General features: G+C 44.9%; 1 protein-coding gene across 3 annotated transcripts in view; it reads right to left on the bottom strand.

Moving 5' to 3' along the window:
* Ankfy1 (ankyrin repeat and FYVE domain containing 1) overlaps window positions 1-20,267 on the bottom strand; it is a 123,917-nt gene that overhangs the window by 4,637 nt on the left and 99,013 nt on the right. For all 3 annotated transcript variants that reach the window (XM_070001742.1, XM_070001743.1, XM_070001744.1), the window contains exons 12-24: window positions 18,383-18,611; window positions 16,254-16,352; window positions 15,890-16,043; window positions 13,819-13,987; window positions 12,989-13,107; window positions 12,186-12,342; window positions 11,183-11,383; window positions 9,205-9,381; window positions 7,935-8,082; window positions 7,426-7,516; window positions 6,233-6,357; window positions 3,488-3,634; window positions 358-448 (exon numbers count right to left, since the gene is read on the bottom strand). In XM_070001742.1, coding sequence (XP_069857843.1) covers window positions 358-448; window positions 3,488-3,634; window positions 6,233-6,357; window positions 7,426-7,516; window positions 7,935-8,082; window positions 9,205-9,381; window positions 11,183-11,383; window positions 12,186-12,342; window positions 12,989-13,107; window positions 13,819-13,987; window positions 15,890-16,043; window positions 16,254-16,352; window positions 18,383-18,611 — 1,907 coding nt within the window. The remainder of the gene's footprint in view (window positions 1-357; window positions 449-3,487; window positions 3,635-6,232; window positions 6,358-7,425; window positions 7,517-7,934; window positions 8,083-9,204; window positions 9,382-11,182; window positions 11,384-12,185; window positions 12,343-12,988; window positions 13,108-13,818; window positions 13,988-15,889; window positions 16,044-16,253; window positions 16,353-18,382; window positions 18,612-20,267) is intronic.

Here is a 20,267-nt window from a genome sequence, read left to right as displayed (position 1 = left end):
TGAGGGACAGTGCCCAGGTCCAGACCGACAAAAAAAAAAGTCTAACTAATAACTGAGCTTAAGTGATAGTGAGTTTCCTGGTGGAAGCCCCAGTCCTCAGTCCTATAGTATCTCCTGGGCACTGCGAGGCGATAAGTCATCTCAGTGACATAGGCCTGGGGCCTGCATGCCCTTGCCCCCAGTGTGTGCTCACCTTCCCTTCCCTATGGCTCTCCCAAGGCAGGATCCTGCCCAGGTCTATCATCTCCTCATGTCCTTTGGTCAATTTTGGCTCAGAGATGCTTATCATGGCAAGGTGAAAGCAAGGACATCCACAGAAGTGCCATCACTCCTCTCAAGGGATGACAGAAGTCTTACCAGTGATGTTTGCGAGTTGTTACTCCAAATTTGGCAGTGCACTCATAGCAGTTGGAGCCGTCACACCACGGCGGCTCCTTGGACAGCATATCTGTAACACACAGGAGAAGATTAGTTCTTTTTTTGTTGGTGGTCGTGGGGCTTAACTCTGGGCTTGGGCGCTGTCCCTGCGCTCTTCAGCTCAAGGCGAGCACTCTACCGCTTGAGCCATAGTGACACTTCTGGTTTTCTAGTGGTTTATTGGAGATGAGAATCTCACGGACTTTCCTACCCAGGCTGGCTTTAAACTGAGATCCTCAGCTTTCAGCCTCCTGAATAGCCAGGATTACAGGCGTAAGCCACTGGCACCCAGCTTAGATTAGTTCTGATTGCCGCTGGCAAATGTGGAGCTAAGGGAGTGCACACGGATATGAAGGCACAGTCAGGGAAAGCTGCCGGAGGAGAATGAAGAGCAGCAAGCACTGCCAGGCAGGCTGGAGGAAGTTCTGTGGGAAGCAGTCAGCCAGCTGCAAGTGGCAAATAAGTACAGTCAGGGCTGACTAGAGTGTAAGGCATGGTGGGCAGGAGGCGGAGAAGTGTACACAGAAAGACTGGAAGAGGCTAAGTGGTCAGGAACACAGTGGGAGGGAAGAAGACAAGTGAAATAGGATGAAGAATTTGAGATTTGGGAAATGAATGAGTGTGGGGTCTGAGAGCAAGACAGTGAACAGAAGGAGATAGTGATTCCCAGGTTTCTAGACTGAGTAAGAGAATCTGGAGAACCACCTGTGGAGATGAGTTCTACCTTCACTCACTAAACTTGGATGAGTGGTTGAGATGACAGGAACAATCATAGTATTTATGGACTGGCCCTAAGTGCAGGCCAGTCCCTGTGCTTCTCCTCTGTATAGAGATACAGAGCTCATGGAGGGAGTGGCACAGGCACCTGTTGCAATGACACCATCTAATGACAGCACTGCGATGGGCATTTGCTCTGAGCTCTTAAAAAGCTGACTGTGTGCATGACATAGGAATAACTCCAAGTAATTTATCACAAACATCAGGCTTTAAAAAAAATTCTTTTTTTTTTGGCAGCCCTGGGGCTTGAACTCTGGGCCTAGGCTCTGTCCCTCAGCTTAAGGCAATGCTCTACCACTTGAGATACAATGCTACTTCTGGATTTTCTGGTTAATTGGAGATAAGAGTCTCATGGACTTTACTGCCTGGGCTAGCTTTGAACCATAATCCTCAAATCTCAGCCTCTTGAATAGCTAGGATTACAGGCATGAGCCACCAGTGCCCAGCTTTAAAAAATTCTTAACTGACACATACTTATTGTGCCTATTTTTGAGTAATGTATAAATTGATGCTTGTATATACATGTAATGATCAAATCAGCATAATGTTTCCTTCTCAAATCATTTCTTTTTTTTTTTTTTTTTTTTGCGGTTGTGGGGCTTGAACTCTGGGCCTGGGTGCTGTCCCTCAGCTCTTCAGCTCAAGGCGAGCGCTCTACCACTTGACTACAGCGCCACTTCTGGTTTTCTGGTGGTTTATTGGAGATAGGAGTCTCATGGTCTCTCCTGCCCGGGCTGGCTTTGAACCACAATCCTCAGATCTCAGCCTCCTGAGTAGCTAGGATTACAGGTGTGAGCCACCGGCGCCCGGCTTCAAATCATTTCTTTATGTTAGAAACCTTTGTTTCTGTCCTCTAGTTCTTAATATGTTATGAAGTATCATAAATCAGTCACCCTGGGGCTGGGAAGGTGGCTCAGTGGTAGAGCCCTTGCCTTGCATGCATGAGGGCCTGGGTTCGATTCCTCAGCACCACATAAGCAAAAAGAAAAAAGCCGGAAGTGGCGCTGTGGCTCAAGTGGTAGAGTGCTAGCCTTGAGCTGAAATGCTGAGGGACAGTGCCCAGGCCCAGTGTTCAGGCCCCATGACTGGACCCAAAAAAATTAAAATAAATAAATAAATAAATAAATCAGTCACCCTGCTCTGCTGAAGAACACTATAACATATTCTTTCTACCTAATTGTATTTTGGCAGCTATTATCCAACCTCCCTCTAGCTCTTCTCTCCCCTTCCCTCTTGTGGCCACTATTATTATTTCTTCTCCCTCTCCCTCCTTCTCTCTTTTTGAGACAGGGTCTCACTATGTAGCCCAGGCTATCCTTGAACTCAAGATCCTTAGTGCACACCTCGCAAGGGGCTTACTGATTCTTGCTACCATTCCAACAGGTAAGACAAAAAACATACAACTCAAATAGGAAATCCAGCCTGAAGGCTGGGCACTGCTGGTTCACATCTATAATCCTAGCTACTGAGGAAGCTGAGATCTGAGGATCGCAGTATAAACCACCATGGACAAGAAATACATGAGACTCTCATCTCCAATTACCCACTAAAAAGCCAGAAGTGGAACTGTGGCTCAAGTGGTAGAATGCTAGCCTTGAGCAAAAAGTACTGATTTCAGCCCCCAGGACCAGCACACAAAAAAGGAAAAGAAATGAAAAAAGAAATCAAGTATGAAGTGCCCATCTTCTCCACAAAAGGAAAAGGGACAACAAAGAGTCAGTGGGGATTGAAGTTTAAAGCCATTTAGCTAGGCGCCAGTGGCTCAGGCCTGTAATCCTAGCTACTCAGGAGGCTGAGATCTGAGGATCATGGTTCAAAGCCAGCCCAGGCAAGAAAGTCTGTGAAATTTATAAACCACCAGAAAACCAGAAGTGGCACTGTGGCTCAAGTGGTAGAACACTAGCCTTGAGCTGAAGAGCTGAGGGATAGCGCCCAGGCCCAGAGTTCAAGTCCATGACTGACAAAAAAACCAAAAAAACAGATTGTAGAGGCTTTGAACCAGCCAAAGGAGAAAAAGTGTGGAGATGTGTTAAGGTGACCTACCTAGAGCTTCTGGATTTCTCAAAAGTTCATGGAAAGTGGGAGGCTAACAGGGACAAAGAACTCTAAAAAAAGACTACCAACAATGACCCTCTCTTCAATATTACTCATTCAGAGAAAGCTCTCTGTGGAGCTAGAAATGGCTGGCTCATATCTTATAGTAAGTCATCACGAGATATGAAGATTACCAATACATTTGATAATCAACCCTGTAATATAGTTGTATAGAAATAGTGAAAAGCAGGCCACTCACCTAATAGTCTAAACAGAAGTTGCTTGGTGGCAACCTGGTAGTTGAAAATGTTGACTCCTTGGTTATTATTTACCCCAAGGCGAGCCCCAGATCGGACAATAGCACGGCACAAATTGGCATTCCCTTTCATGTATGCCAAGAGCAGCACTAGAAAACAAAACCACAGGTAGGGTCTCCTGGCTGGCATTGCAAAGGGTGACAGAGGGCAGAATTGGCAAAACATTTGTTAGGAAAAGTTTCTACAAAATACACAGAAACCTGAGACTAAGAGCTAAAGCATCTTCCAAAAGAAAGTACAGCCCCAGGCCAGGAGACCCCCAAGGCAGATACATTCCCAGAAACCCACTCTTTCCCTGCTTGAGCTTCTGCTAAAGAGATCTGAGATAGATCTGACATTGATATTGTTATCTAATTGTTTCCTCTGGTAGAAAACATTGCTTTTTACCACAAAGGACAAAGCTTGCTTTATACAGGATAACAAATATAAGACCTCTGATTTTAGTACAGAAGAAGAAAAATTCAGTGTTGGGAAAATGTTCCAGAAAATTCTATACAATGGAGCCTCTTTCCTGAAAGTGCAGGCCTACTGGGAACCTGGTTCTTAGTAAGCTATCAGGTTTTTTGTTGTTGTTGTTGTTGGTCATGGGGCCTGAACTCTGGGCCTGGGTTCTGTCCCTCAGCTCAGCTCAAAGCTCAAGGCTACCACTCTACTGCTTGAGCCACAGCACAACTTCCAGCTTTTTCTGCTTATGTGGTGCTGAGGAATCAAACCCAGAGCCTCATGCATGCGAGGCAAGCACTCTACAGCTGAGCAACCTTCCCAGCCAGGTTTGTCTTTTTTACAGATAATTACAGAGAGCAGTAGCTCCCCTTGGTTTATTCTTACCAGAAATTCTACTTAAGTTGTTAACTGTCAATGAGTCAACAATAAGGCTCAAATAATTCAAAATAGTAGTAAGAGCTATCATTCCAGTTATGAAACATGCACAAAGATATAGGTTAGAAAATTCACCCAATGAATCTCCTAAAACATGACAGTAAAGCAAGTGAGATCTAGGCTCTGTAAATAAGAAGCTCACACTGCAGGCCTATCAACCTGTTCTCAGGGCAGTTATGCCTCCTGAATCAATGCTGGTTTACCAGCGTACATCTTATTCCTTGGGCTCAGGCACATCACTGTTGGCTCAAAACCATGCTCATTGAGCTGGGAGGTAGCTCAGGGATACAATACTTGCCTAACAAATTTGGAAGGGCCTGGGCTTGATCCCTACCACTGTAAACAAACAAACAAAGAAACAAAAAAACCCAAAACAAAAAACTAGTGGCTCATACCTTTAATTCTAACTATTCAGGAAGCTGAGAGCTGAGGATCATGGTGCAAAGCCAGCTGGGGCAGGAAAGTCTGTAAGGCTCTTATCTCCAGTTAACTACCAGAAAATCTGAAAGTGGAGCTGTGACTCAAAACGGTAGAGCAATGGCCTGGAGCAAAAAAAGAGCTCAGGGAGAGCTGAGTTCAAGCCTCATGACCGATAAAACAAAAAACATGTTCACATGTCAAGGCCAAGTATTCCTCCTAAGGCCAAGAAACAGTAGCAAAAGTACTGTTTCCCCCTATGGTTCAGAGTACTGTGGTGACAACATTTCTGTGTGGCCTGTCTGGCATGGGGATAGAAGAATGAAGGAGCATGCAGTAAAAATAAAAAGCACTCAGAGACCTAGCAAGGATGAAAGAGACCATGTGTGTGTGTGCGCGCGCGCGTGCGTGTGTGTGTGTTTTGATTGGTCACAGGGCTTGGGGTGTGTGTGTGTGTGTGTGTGTGTGTGTGTGCGTGTGTGTGTGTGTGTGTGCGTGTGTGTGTGTGTGTGTGTGTGTGTGTGTGTGTGTTGAAAGAGATCTTGTGTGTGTGTGTGTTTTGATTGGTCACAGGGCTTGACCTCAGGGCTTGGGTGCTGTCCCAGAGATCTTTTGCTCAAGACTATTGCTCTACCACTTTGAGCCACAGCACCACTTCCAGTTTTCTGGTGGTTAATTGGAGATCAGAGTCTCCCAGACTTTCCTGCCCAGGCTGGCTATGAAACCCAATCCTCAGATATCAGCCTCCTGAGCAGCTAGGATTACAGGCATAATCTGCTAGAGCAGACTATGAAAGAGATCTATTTATTAATCCCTCAGTAAGGATGTACCTGTATCAATACATACATACTAGTAGTATATTTCCTCTGAAACCAGGGAAGTGTTTATATCTTATCTCTCTGCTAAAATTGAGAAGGAACTTGGGAAAGGCAAAATGGATGGTATAAACAGATGGGCAGGCCTGTCTGGCCTTGGGTATGGCTTGGATTTGATGTCAGATACTCCAAATTCCATAACATGGATCTGGAATTGATGCTAAGAGTCTGGGGGAATATACAAAGCTGACTGCCCTCAGGTAATGACATGAATGCCAAGTCTACTTCTTTTTTTTTTTTTTTGGGGGGGGGGGTCCAGTCGTGGGGCCTGAACTCTGGGCCTGGGTGCTGTCCCTCAGCTCTTCAGCTCAAGGCTAGTGCTCTACCACTTGAGCCACAGCGCCACTTCTGGCTTTTTTCTTTTTGCTTATGTGGTGCTGAGGAATCGAACCCAGGGCCTCAGGCATGCAAGGCAAGCGCTCTACCACTGAGCCACCTTCCCAGCCCCCCAAGTCTACTTCTTTAGGAAGCAAGGTGCACAAATGAGACAGGACTTACAGACACCTTATTACCTACCTGTGTTTCCTTCTGCATCTGGCTTATCCAGAGGATACTCAGGCATGCACTCTAAGAAGAGATCAAAGATGGCTGCTGCATTCTCTTTGCCATACTGCCCCAAAATGTGCAGTGGTGACTGGCCTCTGATAAAACAAATTGGAAAAGTTAGTATGTATCTACATGTCCATAGTACACAAAAGATACTGAATTTTCTGAACTTTGTGATACTGGATAAATCTAAAGGACATATGACAGATCAAAAAGATTTTCTAGCTGGGCACCAGTGGCTCATGCCTATAATCTTAGCTACTCAGGAGGCTAAGTTCTAAGGATCGCGATTTGAAGCCAGCCTAGGCAGGAAGTCCATAAGAAGATTCTTCTTTCCTCTCTCTCTCTCTCTCTTTCTTTTTTCCGTCAGTCATGGGGCTTGAACACTGGGCCTGGGTACTGTCCTTCAGCTCTTCAGCTCAAGGTGAGCACTCTACCACTTGAGTCACAGAACCACTTACGGTTTTCTGGTGGTTAAGAGTCTCATGTACTTTCCTGCCTGGGCTGGCTTTGAACTGTGATCCTCAGATCTCAGTCTCCTGAGTAGCTAGGATTACAGGTGAGCCACTGGCTCCTGACTCTATTAGACTCTTATTTAAAAAAAAAAAAAAAAAAAAAAACTACCAAAAAAGCACAAGTGGAGCTGTGGCTCAAGTGGTAGAGGCCTAGCCTTGAGCAAAAGAAGCTGAAGGACAGCACCCAGGCCCTAAGTTCAAAACCCTAGTAACAGCGCGTGCGCACGCACGCACACACACACACACACACACACACACACACACACACACACACACACACACACACACACACACACACACACACACACACACACACACACACACACACACACACACACTTTTCTAAAAAGTTTTTTTTTGAAGCCAGAAGTAGAGATGTGGCTCAAGTGGTACAGCACCAGCCTTGAATGGAAAAAGCTAAGCAAGAATAAGGTCTTGAGTTCAAGTCTCAGTATCAGCACATGTACACACACACACACACACATATGCACACACAGTGTGTTTTTTTGTTTTTAAATATAAAACCAAACTTGACTAAGCTGGTCAAGTTCCCCATGGTCAGACTTAAAGTTTGGAGCTGGGGCTAAGGGGATGCACCTCCAGCTTCCAGGAGCAGGCTGGTCTCTGCTTGAGATCAAACATACTCACCTCAGATTAAAGGCTTCAGCATCCACTGTGCACTCTGTCAGAAGAACCCGGATGTTGTTGAGTCGACCATGCATGACAGCAAGATGAAGAGCTGGAGAGTAAATCCTCTTACTGCGCAAGCCCAGAGCACACGCAGAAAATTCTCAGCTCTTCCCCACTCTCCCAAACCCCACTAAATTCAATGAAGTCAGAGCAGGGAACAGCCATGCACAGGCCCATCCTTTCCTTCATCTTCTCCACCCCCAGGATAAGGCACACTGCAATTTCATGGGCCTTTGCTTTCTGTTTCAGCACTCTCACAGGTGAGAGGCTTCACAAGAAGTCCCTTTAGGCTGCCAAGTTACCAATCCCACTGGCCAGCGGAAGGATGGATAGCCTGCGTGGTGTGCTTCCTTTCATAGCTCTGCTCCTGTAGAAGCCAACCCACTGGTGCTATGTACTTCCACTGCTATGAGGGAAGCACTGCTCACAGCACTCAGCATGTGCACAGGCCAATCACTGGGAATTACCATTATTTCCATTCTCATCCACAGCAGCAAAGTCTACCCCATTCTCTAGGAGGACTGAGCAAACGGTAGGCAGGTCCTGCTGGGCAGCAAGATGAAGGGCAGTCTGGCGGTGCTTCGTTAATTCATTCACCTTGGCTCCTGCAAGAAGCTGATGAAGTTGATTACTCAAGCAGCCTCTCCCATAGTCAAGATCTTACTTATAGGTGTCAGGCCTCTGACATGGCTGAAAATTCTCCCTAGAGGCTTATCTATCCTGATGCCAAAGCTGGGGACTTGAAGGCCTCACAAATAGTCCTCAAGCACAAATTACCTACCAGCATGTAAACAGCTATTCCTTGAGATGCGAGAATTCTATTTATAAAGCTTTAGTATATAGCCGGGTGCCGATGGCTCAAGCCTGTAATCCTAGCTACTCAGGAGGCTGAGATCTGAGGATTGCAGTTCAAAGCCAGCCCAGGCAGGAAAAGTCGGTGAAACTCTACTCTCCAATAAACCACCAGAAAACTGGAAGTAGTGCTATAGCTCAAGTGGCAGAGTGCTAGCCTTGAGCTGAAGAGCTGACGGACAGCGCTCAGGCCCAGTGTTCAAGCCCCATGACCGACAAAAACAGAACAAAACAAAGCTTTAGTATACATAAACTGTATAGCACTGTACCATATAAAGATGTCCAATACTTGTAATAAGACCTCATAAAAAAGGATATAAGTATAAAAGATAATAACATACACGGATAGTAAAATAAAGTAGCCAATAAGATGATAAATAAGTATGAAAAGATGTTGACTATATAGTAAGTTAACAGAAAAAGAGAGCTTTCCAGATGCTAATGGCTAACCCCTGTAACCCTAGCTACTAGGAGACTGAGATCTGAGGATCATGGTTTGAAGCCAGTTGGGACAGGAAAGTCGTGAGATTCTTTATCTCCAACTAAACACAAAAAGCCAGAAGTGAAGCTGTGGCTCAAGTGGTAGAGTGCTAGTCTTGAACAAATGAGCTCAGGGACAGCGCCCAGACACTGAGTTCAAGCCTCAGGACCTGCACCAAAAAAAAAAAAAAAAAAAAGGTAGCTTATTTCCCCACTGTGTAACCTGTGGAGCAATGGGACATTTATTCTCTGACATACCTATTTTCCTGAGTATATTTGCCTAGCTCCCCAGATTCTTGCTGCCTTTCACAACCCCTGACAAAACACCTGTGAGTAGAAATTCTGCACATATCCTACATTGTCCTTTGACAATGTTACATGCAACGGTGATTCTGTGTCACTTACCAAATTGCGGACAATGATCTCCGAGCCTGCTTGTACAGCAAGGTGCAAAGGGGTCAACTTGGAAGCATCCTGAACTCTAGAGTTCACATTGGCCTGGACACTGATCAGGAAGAGGACGCTTTCAATATCAGAGTTCTGAACTGCCACATGAAGAAAATTCCGACCTTTGTTATCCACCTAAGGAAACAGCAGCAACCAAAGTATGAACAAGCTCCCCACTGCATTTTATTGGTACTGGAGTTTGGACTGAGGGCTGTAGGCTTGCAAGGGGGAGGTACTCTCCCACATAGCTATATCCTAACACTAGGCTTCCTTTTAGAGTGCCTCTGAACACTTGCAAACTCACTACTACATCACTAGAAAGAAAATGACATATAGTCCTTCCACTCCAAAAAAGATCCTTTCCAACTCAAGTCTAATACCAAACGCCCCGCTCTCTAAAAGAACCAGGCCCACAGACACATGCAGTCAGGAGAAGGAGCCACTGCACTGGCCCAAGCTTCCCTGCCACCTTCCTGCAGCAGTAACTGGAAGGGGAAAATCAAGGAATAGACAAGCTAAAGGACAGGGAAAGGATAAAATACTAGGCTGCTCACAGGAAGGTGAAGGTGGAGTTTAGCCTTGAGTCACTGTGTGCCTAAACCAAGCATCCAGACTTAACCCCGAGCAGCCAAACAAAAGCTTCTGAAATTCTGAGGATGTTTTTTTTTTGTTTTTGGTCAGTCATGGGGTTTGAACTCTGGGTCTGGGCACTATCCCTGAGCTCTTTAGCTCAAAGCTAGCACTCTACCACTTGAGCCACAGCTGCACTTCCAGTTACCTGGTGGGTAATTGTTGTTAAGAGTCTCATGGACTTTCCTGCCCAGGCTGGCTTTGAACCGTGATCCTCAGATCTCAGCCTCCTGAGTAACTAGGGTTACAGGTGTGAGCCACCAGCACCCGGCAGGATGTTTCTTCTTTTACTGAGCTACAGAATATAAAGTAGGGAAGTAGCCAGCAGTATGTCACAGATTTTTCCTCAGTGATATAGACCAGGTAGAAGCTCACCCAAATAAAACCACACCATATACTGTAGTTAACAGGAGCTGTCAACATGAGTGCGTGAGTGGACGTGAGGATACCACATGCTCCATATTCTCTGCCCCTCTTGTGCCCCACGCACATGCACACACAGACACAGCATGGGCTGTGTAGCAGGCAAGGCAACTGCACAGGACTTGGAGTGGCAATAGCAGTTTCACATAAATGCTGAGGAAATGTGAAATGACAATCTTCATTCATCTAAGTGCAGAGAGGTAAATGCCCACACAATCCAGTCACACTTAGGAAAAATGAACAAAGGTACAGAAGCTCAAAATATAAAGCAATAATCTTCATGCATGCTAGGACTTCATTTCATTCAAGCCCACATTCACCTTCATTAAAGGGCTCCTTATAAATCCTGGCATATTCTATATGCTGGCTAGAATCAGGTTCCTGTAGGACCAAACTGACAAACCCATCGCAGCTCCTGCCTTGGGTCAGTCTTGACTGTGTTTCTCGCCTACTCTGGTGTAGAGCAACAAGTCACCATCTGGATTTAGTAGCTGATAAAAAGCCACAAAGAACAAAAGTAACAGCCTGCTAAGTTGAATAACAATCTAATACCTCTTAAGACACTCAGAAAGTTGTCTAACATCACAACCGAGTATCTTGAAGTTCAACTGAAATCTTAAGACAGACAACTACCAAAAGTAAGTATGAGCTTAGCTGTGCATAGCACAAATCTTATCACCAGCCCAGAGAGCAGTCACCTCCACCTAAGTGCACATCACTAGGTGGCTGACACACAAAGTGAAGTAGCCACATCTCAACCAGCACTACCGGATATCTGTATGGCCATACTTTCAGAAAAGGAGGTATCATTTCAGAAAAATGTCTTTGTGTAGAAGAGACCACTTGGTTGGCAGCATCTGTTTGGTTTCTGTGTGTCACTCACCTGCTCAGCAGCCCCAGACTCTCGCTTTAGGATGGCCTCAGCTGCCTTGTTATTCTTGTAAGTCATGGCGCAGGCAAAGGGGGTGAGCCCTTGTCTGTCTCGTTCATTCAGATGGATATTAGGGTGAGAAATCAACAGCTGAATGATGACACTGTGCTGGTTGCTGATGGCCACATGGACAGGTGTTCTTCCTTCTGCATCCTGTAGGAACAAGGAAGATCTCAATGTCCAGTTCAAAGATAAAACTCAGGAAAAGTAACCGGAGCCAAATTTCATTTATACAATAAATACCATAGCTCTCAACTGTTTTTTTTTTGTCAGTTGTGGGGCCTGAACTCTGGGTCTGAGCGCTGTCCCTCAGCTCTTCAGCTCAAAGCTAGCGCTCTACTACTTTAGCCACAGCGCCACTTCCGGCTTTTTCTGCTTATGTGGTGCTGAAGAATCGAACCCAGGGCTTCATGCATGCAAGGCAAGCACTCTTACCACTGAGCCACCTTCCCAGCCCATAGCTCTCAACTGTTAAAGAAGCCAGACACAAAAGAACTAGAAGCTACCCCCCATTACATCATGCTCCAATAACAGGGGATCTAGCAGAAACGTTTTGGAAGATGTGCAGCTTGTACCATTGCCAATCCATCTATCAATTCAAACCTTCCCAGGTCCAAATATTGAAAAGCATCAAGGAATATAAGAACCAGGAGAGCTCATTTGAGTTACCTAAACACTAAACCAACTCTCAGTGGAAATCTATAACAAAGGGGGAATAGGAGATAAGGAAATATGGATAAGATTAATAAAACAAAGATGTTGTAGGAAGATAAGACATTAGGAAGTCTGAAGCTGGAATCAATTCAATTGCTAGGTAAGCTATATAACTCAGAAAAAGTCCAGTGTATGCTAAAGCAGAGGCCCAAGAAAGGCCATCTGCAGGGTCCCTTGCCACAAGAGATTTCCCTTATTGTGGGGTTACCATTAATGCTTCTGGCAAAGAGAAACTGCCCACCTGTGCATTAACATTAGCACCAAACTCCAGAAGACACTGCACAGTCTCTTCCAGTCCCCATGAGGCTGCCAAATGCAGGGGTGTCTGCCCATCCCTGGCCTCTTCTTCTCCTTCTCCATTAGCACCTGGTTGCCGGGGACTATTCACATCACAGCCACTGAAAGGAAACAGAAAGAAGGCCATGCTTCTACCTTGCCTACAGTCATGCAGATGGACCAACAGCAGCACCTTCATCCAATCCACCAAAAACTTCTTCTGCCATAACCTATCCTTGGTCCTTGACATCAAATACTGAGATCTGAGTCCCACTGCCAGAGATTCTTTCCCAGTTGGTCTTGGGAATAACCTGGGCATCTGAACTGTTGCAAAATCCCCAAAGGGTAGGCACATATTTAAAAGTTAAGAAGCACTGCATTAATAACCTTTCCTAAATAAGCTTCCTCTACACCATGTCTCACATGTTGAGAGGGCAAAGAAACCTCTTATAGCTCCAGCATCTTGGTAGGATCCAACAGAGGCCATCTGATCTCTATTTCAGCCTCCTGACTTCCCAGTAGGAACTGGTCTTGACTGACTACAGAAACCCATGCAGCTCCCAAACCAGAAGCCAGTCTTTGATTCAGCCCCTCCCCTCACAAATGAGCCTGCCCTTGGCTGACTTGACAGAACAGTGGCCTCCTGACTATCTTAATGATTAAAATCAAGCCAGCCAAAGGCAAATCAGGACTGGAGATAGATTCACATAGACAGTGAGTATGCAACAGGCTAAGAAAGATTTTAAGAGATACTTGGGCTTCTCGGACCTGCGAATAAGAAAGCAGGCGCTGGACTCGTTGTTTTCATCAATGGCTCTGTGCAAGAGTGTCTGAAGGCACCCGCTAGGACCTGGACCCCAGAATGTGGCATCACAACCATGTCTGACCTGCAGAAAAACACAGGTTGCTGTCAAGCAAAAGTGAAAATTTTCATTACCAACTCTGAGCTCTATGTAATTAACTGAAAATAACTTTAATCCATGTACTTCATTAGTTTTACAAACACTAATTAAAATCTGCTGAGTGTAAATTTTTACACTATTCCTGTGGGATGCATTCAAAATATAAATATGTTTAATTAGGGCCCTAGACTTGTGTTCTAGAAGGGAAAGAGAACAGTTTGTACTTATAAGCCCCCAGCAACACATACCTGTAATTAACAGGTAATCTCAGTAACAGCTGATAAAATCCCAGTTATAAAATGCCTCAATGTCACATTGCAGGCCATTCAAAACAGCTAAATGAGAAAATCCAGGTCTATCTCATCTAGATGTATGTCTTGCAACAAGGGAGACAAAGCAGATATTTGGGGATTCATCACTGTAGTGATGATGAGGCAGCCCAGGATAAATCTCCTGAGGGAATGCACCAATGCTGGCTCCTCTGTGGTCTTCTTAGTAAAGAGCCCACATAAAAGTGTTTGGCCAGGATCACACTGAATTGTCTGTTTTTTTAAAATGATTTTCAACTACTCATCTTTGACCCAGTTTATGACTTGGCAGATCTCTTGTTCCTGTGATTGGTACACAGCCATCAAATCTATTTCCGACACAAAATATCCTCATCTGTAAGCAAAGGCAAGGTTGTCCTTGTCTCACCAGAGTGGATGCAATGTCCTCCAGGTTACTGGTCAAGGCAAGCCACAGTGGGGGGTTTCCTTTCTCATCTGGCACCGACATGTCAGCTCCTCGGGTGCATATGGCATCGACTACAAGTGGAAGCTGATTTCTGATAGCCAGCTGAAGGGCCATCTCCCCATCCTGAGTCCTGCACACCAAAACCAAAACAATGTCTGCAAAGGATACAGGGCACCCTTCTGGGAGTTTCAGAGCCCAGACTTCACTGCATGCCATAAACACATTTCATTCAGTCACTAGAATTTTATCCTAGAAATGAAAACTGCCAGTTATGCTTGTGTCCTCTGCCTTTTTGAAAAATGCAGCACTACCATCTTACTGTATCCCAAAGATAAAGATAAGTGACCCCCAAACTTAAAATCCTACAGGAATACAGTTCTTTGCATAGCATCATTATTAAATGCCAACAATAAAATGTCACCCCTACTACCTACCTGACAAAATAGTTCTTTCCTTTGGACACTCAGGATCATTTAATATTGGAGGTTCAGAAAAGTTCATGTGAGGGCTGGGAATGTGGCTTAGTGGTAGAGTGCTAGCCTTGAGCAAAAGAAGCTCAGGGACAGTGCCCAGGCCCTGAGTTCAAGCCCCAAGACTGTCAAAAAAAAAAGAAAAGAAAAGAAAAGAAAAGAAAACAAGAAAAGAGAAGAAAAGAAAACACAACCATAATAAAACTGGAACTGATTTTTCCTCTCAAGTCTTATTTGTAGTTTTGTTGGGATGGTCTTTATTTTAATTGAAATTCCTATTCCAAAACTGATTTTGGACTTTTTGTTGTTGTTGCTGTTGTTGGTTGTGGGGCTTGAACTCTGGGCCTGGGAGCTGTCCCTCAGCTCTTCAGCTCAAAGCAAGCGCTCTACCGCCTGAGCCACAGTACCACTTCCAGTTTTCTGGTGGTTCATTGGAGATGAATCTAATGGACTTTCCTTGCCTGGTCTGGCTTTGAACAGCGATCCTCAGATCTCAGCCTCCTAAGTAGCTAGGATTACAGCTTGTTTTTTATAATGAGATTTTGTGCAATATTGTGCAATAGTTCTGAAAGATTCCAATAAGAGCAATGGTCAGTTTTCCTTCACCACATACTCTACTGATATTTATATGTAAACTGACATTTACACTGTCCCTATTTGTGGGAATCAAACCCAGCCTTATGCCTGCTAGGCAAGTGCTGAATCATACCTTCCTCTTCAATTTTTTTTTTTTTGCCAGTCCTGGGGCTTGAACTCAGGGCCTGAGCACTGTCCCTGAGCTTCTTTTATTTATTTATTTATTTATTTAGTAAGTTTTTATTGTGAAAATACTGTACAGAGGGGTTACAATCACATGAGCAAGGTAATGAGTACATTTCTTATCAAGCATTGTTGCCTCCTCCTTTATTTATTTATTTTTTGCTCAAGGCTAGCACTCACCACTTGAGCCATAGTGCCATTTCCAGCCTTTTCTGTTTATGTGGTACTGAGGAATCAAACCTAGGGCTTCATGCATGCTAGGCAAGCACTCTACCACTAAGGTACAGCGCTACTTCCAGTTTTCTGGTGATTAACTGGAGATAAGTTTCATGGAATTTCTTGCCTGGGCTGGCTTTATACTGCAATCCTCAGATCTCAGACTCCTGAATAGTTAGGCATGAGACACTTGTGCCTGGTTCATTTGTACTTATTTGTTGTTGTTGTTTCTCGTGGGGCTTGAATTCTGGGCCTGGGCACTGTCCCTCAGCTCTTCAGCTCAAGTTAAGCACTCTACCACTTGAACCACAGTGCTACTTCCAGTTTTCTGGTGGTTTATTGGAGATAAGAGTCTCAGGGACTTTCCTGCCCAGGTTGGCTTTGAACCTCGATCCTCAGATTTCTGCTTCCAAAATAGCTAGGATTACAGATGTGAGCCACCAGTGCCGAGCTCATTTGTACTTTTTAAGAGTCATGTTTTCCCTTCCTCTATTTAATGAGAAAATATTTTCTAGAAGCAAAGCTCTATTTCTGAGCCATCTGAGGTGTGATATGGTGTTACAATGGAAGGTGCCACTCCATCCCACCTGACATTTATATCTGCTTGATGCTCCAGAAGAAAGAGTGCACTCTTGCTATCCTGACGTTGTATGGCCATGTGCAGCAAAGTCTGCCCATCCGACATGGTGTCATTGATAGAAGCCCCAGAGCCAAGCAGCTGAGCTGCTATTGTGTGCATACCTGAGAAATACACAAGCCCTCATTAATGCATACTCAGCTTTCCCCCACTTCTTGGATATCATATGACAACAAATATACCCCTCTCAACTTCTCACAGTCAACAGTTTTCCAGTGGATATTATAGCCTTAACCCAAGCAGAAATGTTATCTCTCCCACTCCCCTATGTACCCTGGGTATGTGTGCTGTCATCTACCTCTGGGACAGCTTACCAGTCCATAATGCCAGGCCCAGCACGGTCTGGTCTCGAGAATCCTTGAGGCTGAAGTCCGGAATAATTTGCAAGTTGTTGGTAGCATGAAGAGCATTGGCTAGATTTTTTTTTTAAGAGGAAAAGAAATTTGATTTGACCATCTTATGGATCACATTTAAAGAATTCAAGAGGATAAGAACTCATTTGAACTAGCGTTTGAATTAACTGGTTATATGATAATTACTATTTCAATACAACAGAAGTCCAGAGTCAAAGTCCAGAAATATAATTATTATAATTATTTGGTACCAGTCCTGGAGCTAGAACTCAAGCCCTAGGCGCTATCCCTAAGGTCTTATTCAAGGCTAGTTGCACTAATACTTGATCCACAGCTCTACTTCTGGCTTTTCAGTGGTTAACTGGAGATAAGAGTGTCGAGGACTATGCTGCCTGGGCTGGCTTTGAACCACAATCCTTAGATCTCAGCTTCCTAAGTAACTAGTATTATAGGTATGAACCAATAATGTCTGGTAAAATTATTTCTTAAAACCAAAAAATGGATTCTTCATATAAGAAAAAGACGCTACCTTGGGCTGGGAAGGTGGCTCAGTGGTAGAGTGCTTGCCTTGCATACACGAGGCCCTGGGTTCGATTCCTCAGCACCACATAAGCAAAAAGAAAAAAGCCGGAAGTGGTAGAGCGCTAGTCTTGAGCTGAAGAGCTGAGGGACAGTGCCCAGGTCCACGACTGGACCCAAAAAAAAAAAAGACGCTACCACAGAAACACACATTCATTTCATGCTTATTAAAATAATGCCCTGACAATGTTTCCTAATACCTAATTCCTTCTTTTTTTTTTTTTTGGTCATGGGCTGGAAATCTGGGCCCGGACGCTGTCCCTGAGCTCTTCAGCTCAAGGTGAGCACTCTACCACTTGAGCCACAGCACCACTTCCAGTTTTCTGGTGGTTAATTGGAGATAAGACTCTCACAGACTTTCCTGCCTGGGCTGGCTTTGAACCATGATCCTCAGATCTCAGCCTCCAGAGTAGCTAGGATTACAGGTGTGAGACACCGGCATCCAGCACCTGAAGGGGCATTCTACTACACAGCTCACTTTCCTTCAGGAGTATAATGTTAAAACATGTAAGACTTGGGAGGATTAGGACAAGTGAAACAAATTTTGGAGCAGGTGAGAGACAAGCAGCAGAGGATTTCTGTGTGGTGCCAGCTTCTCCATGGCAGGGCTTCCCTTTGCCTCTCCTGCTGGCTCCCCTCTCACACGCCATCTCCAGGGCTTCAGAAACAGACTAACCATCGTGGAGGACCTGTGTGACAGAGTTCTTAGTGCCCATGCCAAGGTAATGCTCTGCTTGACCTATACTAAAATGGTCTGGAAAAATGACCCAAACAAAAGATAGAGCAGAGCCGGGCGCTGGTGGCTCACGCCTGTAATCCTAGCTAGCTACTTAGGAGGCTGAGATCTGAGGATCGAGGTTCAAAGCCAGCCCGGGCAGTAGAGACCGTGAGACTCCTATCTCCAATAAACCACCAGAAAACCGAAGTGGCACTGTAGCTCAAGTGGTAAAGTGCTCGCCTTGAGCTGAAGAGCTGAGGGACAGCATCCAGGCCCAGAGTTCAAGCCCCACGGCTGACCAAAAAATAAAAAAGATAGAGCAGAGCACAAATCCTCACAGCTTATCCAGTGAAAACATAGTAATTATGATTCTGATTATGTAGTTTGACCCAGATGGGTATTTTTGAAAAAGAGACTGGTTATTTAAAACTAACCAACAAGCCGGGCACCGGTGGCTCACGCCTGTAATCCTAGCTACTCAGGAGGCTGAGATCTGAGGATCATGGTTCAAAGCCAGCCCGGGCAGAAAAGTCTGTGAGACTCATATCTCCAATAAGCCACTAGAAAACCGGAAGTGGCACTGTAACGCAAGTGGCAGAGCACTCGCCTTGAGCTGAAAAGTGCAGGGATAGCACCCAAGCCCAGAGTTCAAGCCCCACCACCAACAAAAAACAAAACAAAACAAAAACAAAACAACTAAACAATAGAAGTAACATCTACTTCATAATTAACTACCCAAAGCAACTGTCCAAAACTCAAATTGATGGGATGGCCAGAATTCCCAACTACCTACCTTTCTGTTCCAGAATGACAGACACCACATCAGGATGGTTACAGGCAATTGCCATGTGCAGTGGTGTCTGCAGGTGGATGTTGTCTGTGCAGCCAGTCAGGGTCATAGCCTCTTTTGGCAAAGGCAGAGCCTCCTCTGTCTGTAAATTTGGGTTGGCACCTTGTTGCAGGAGCTCTGCTGTGAGGTTGGCCAGCCCATGCCGACATGCAGTGTGCAAGGGGGTTTCTCCCTGAATGGAAACAAATGGCCCAGATCTAAGCAAACAGCTGAAACCCAAGTTCCTACTACTTTTCCTGTCACCAGCTGATCTCTGACTTTTTCCATTTTCCTCTCTGCCACCACCATTTTCTTCAGTGTTTTCTCAAGTACTTTCTAAGTGCCCTGGCTTCTTCTTCTCCTATGATCTCCTTTGCACCCTTCACTCCTATAATTACTTTTCTAATTATGAAAAGAATGTATTCTTCTCATAAAACCACAATGACATGTATCAAGTGTAGGAAGAACAATGAAACACTGTAGAAAATGGCGGGGCCTCTAAGTCGTGGCCCCAAAGGTAAGCAGTTTCAATACAACTCAGGCTGGGAAGGTGGCTCAGTGGTAGAGTGCTTGCCTTGCATGCATGAGGCCCTGGGTTCGATTCCTCAGCACCATATAAGCAGAAAAAGCCGGAAGTGGCACTGTGGCTCAAGTGGTAGAGCACTAGCCTTGAGCTGAAGAGCTGAGCAACAGCTCCTAGGCCCAGAATTCAGGCCTCACGACCGACAAAAAAAACAAAAACAAAAACAAAAAAACCATAAAATAAAATAAAAAAATACTACTTCTCTTTCATGGTCTGTCAGTACCTGTTTCTTTACCCTGCTTAAACCAACCTTACCTTGAACTTCTATCAAAACCTCCTCTCACTTTCAAAACTTAAAGGCAATGTCCCTGAGCTCTTCAGCTCAAGGCTACAGCTCTACCACTTGAGCCACAGTGCTTCTTCCAGCCTTTTCTGTTTATGTGGTGCTGAAGAATCAAACTCAGGGCCTCATGCATGCAAGGCAAGCACTCTACCGCTGAGCAATCTTCCCAGCCCCAAAACTTGAAGACTTTATAGTGGTACTGGGGTTTGAACTCAGGGGCTTGCTGCTTGCTAGGCTAGTAATCTACCATGTAAGCCACACCTTAGGCCTGCTTTGTGGAGTCTAGCAAACTTTTCTGTCACAGCTGGCCTAATACAATACCTCAATCCTCCAGATTTCAATCTCTTGAGTAGCTAGTAGGTTTAAAAGTATGAACCACCAATACCCAGCTTAAAATCAAAGACATTTTAAATTGATATTACAGGTATCTGGTTCAATATTCAAAAAGTTTAAGAATATATAATGAGTGGCTGGGAAATTGGCTCAGTGGTAGAGTGCCTGAATCACATGCATGAGGCCTTGGGCTCGATTCCTCAGCACCACATAAGCAGAAAAAAGCTGGACTGTGGCTCAAGTGGTAGGGAGCTAGCCTTGAACTGAAGAGCTGAGGGACAACATCCAGGCCCAGAATTCAGCCCCCACAACTGACAAAAAAAAAAAAAAAATAAGACAGAAAGAAAGAAAGAAAAGGAGTCTTAGCTGGGCGCTGGTGGCTCACGCCTGTAATCCTAGCTACTCAGGAGGCTGAGATCTGAGGATCGAGGTTCAAAGCCAGCCTGGGCAGGAGAGACCATGAGACTCTTATCTCCAATAAACCACCAGAAAACTGGAAGTGGCACTGTAGCTCAAGTGGTAGAGCCTTGCGCTGAAGAGCTGAGGGACAGTGCCCAAGCCCAGAGTTCAAGCCCCATGACTGACCAAAAAAAAAAAAGAAAGAAAGAAAAGAAAAAAAGAAAAGGAGTCTTAGCCAGGTGCCAGTGGAT

This window comes from Dipodomys merriami, unplaced genomic scaffold (genome assembly GCF_024711535.1).
Source record: "Dipodomys merriami isolate MVZ:Mamm:240054 unplaced genomic scaffold, mDipMer1.0.p SCAF_59, whole genome shotgun sequence".
NCBI lineage: Eukaryota > Metazoa > Chordata > Mammalia > Rodentia > Heteromyidae > Dipodomys > Dipodomys merriami.
Note: the sequence above shows the minus strand (reverse complement) of the source record. Positions and strands in the feature narration are given on the sequence as shown.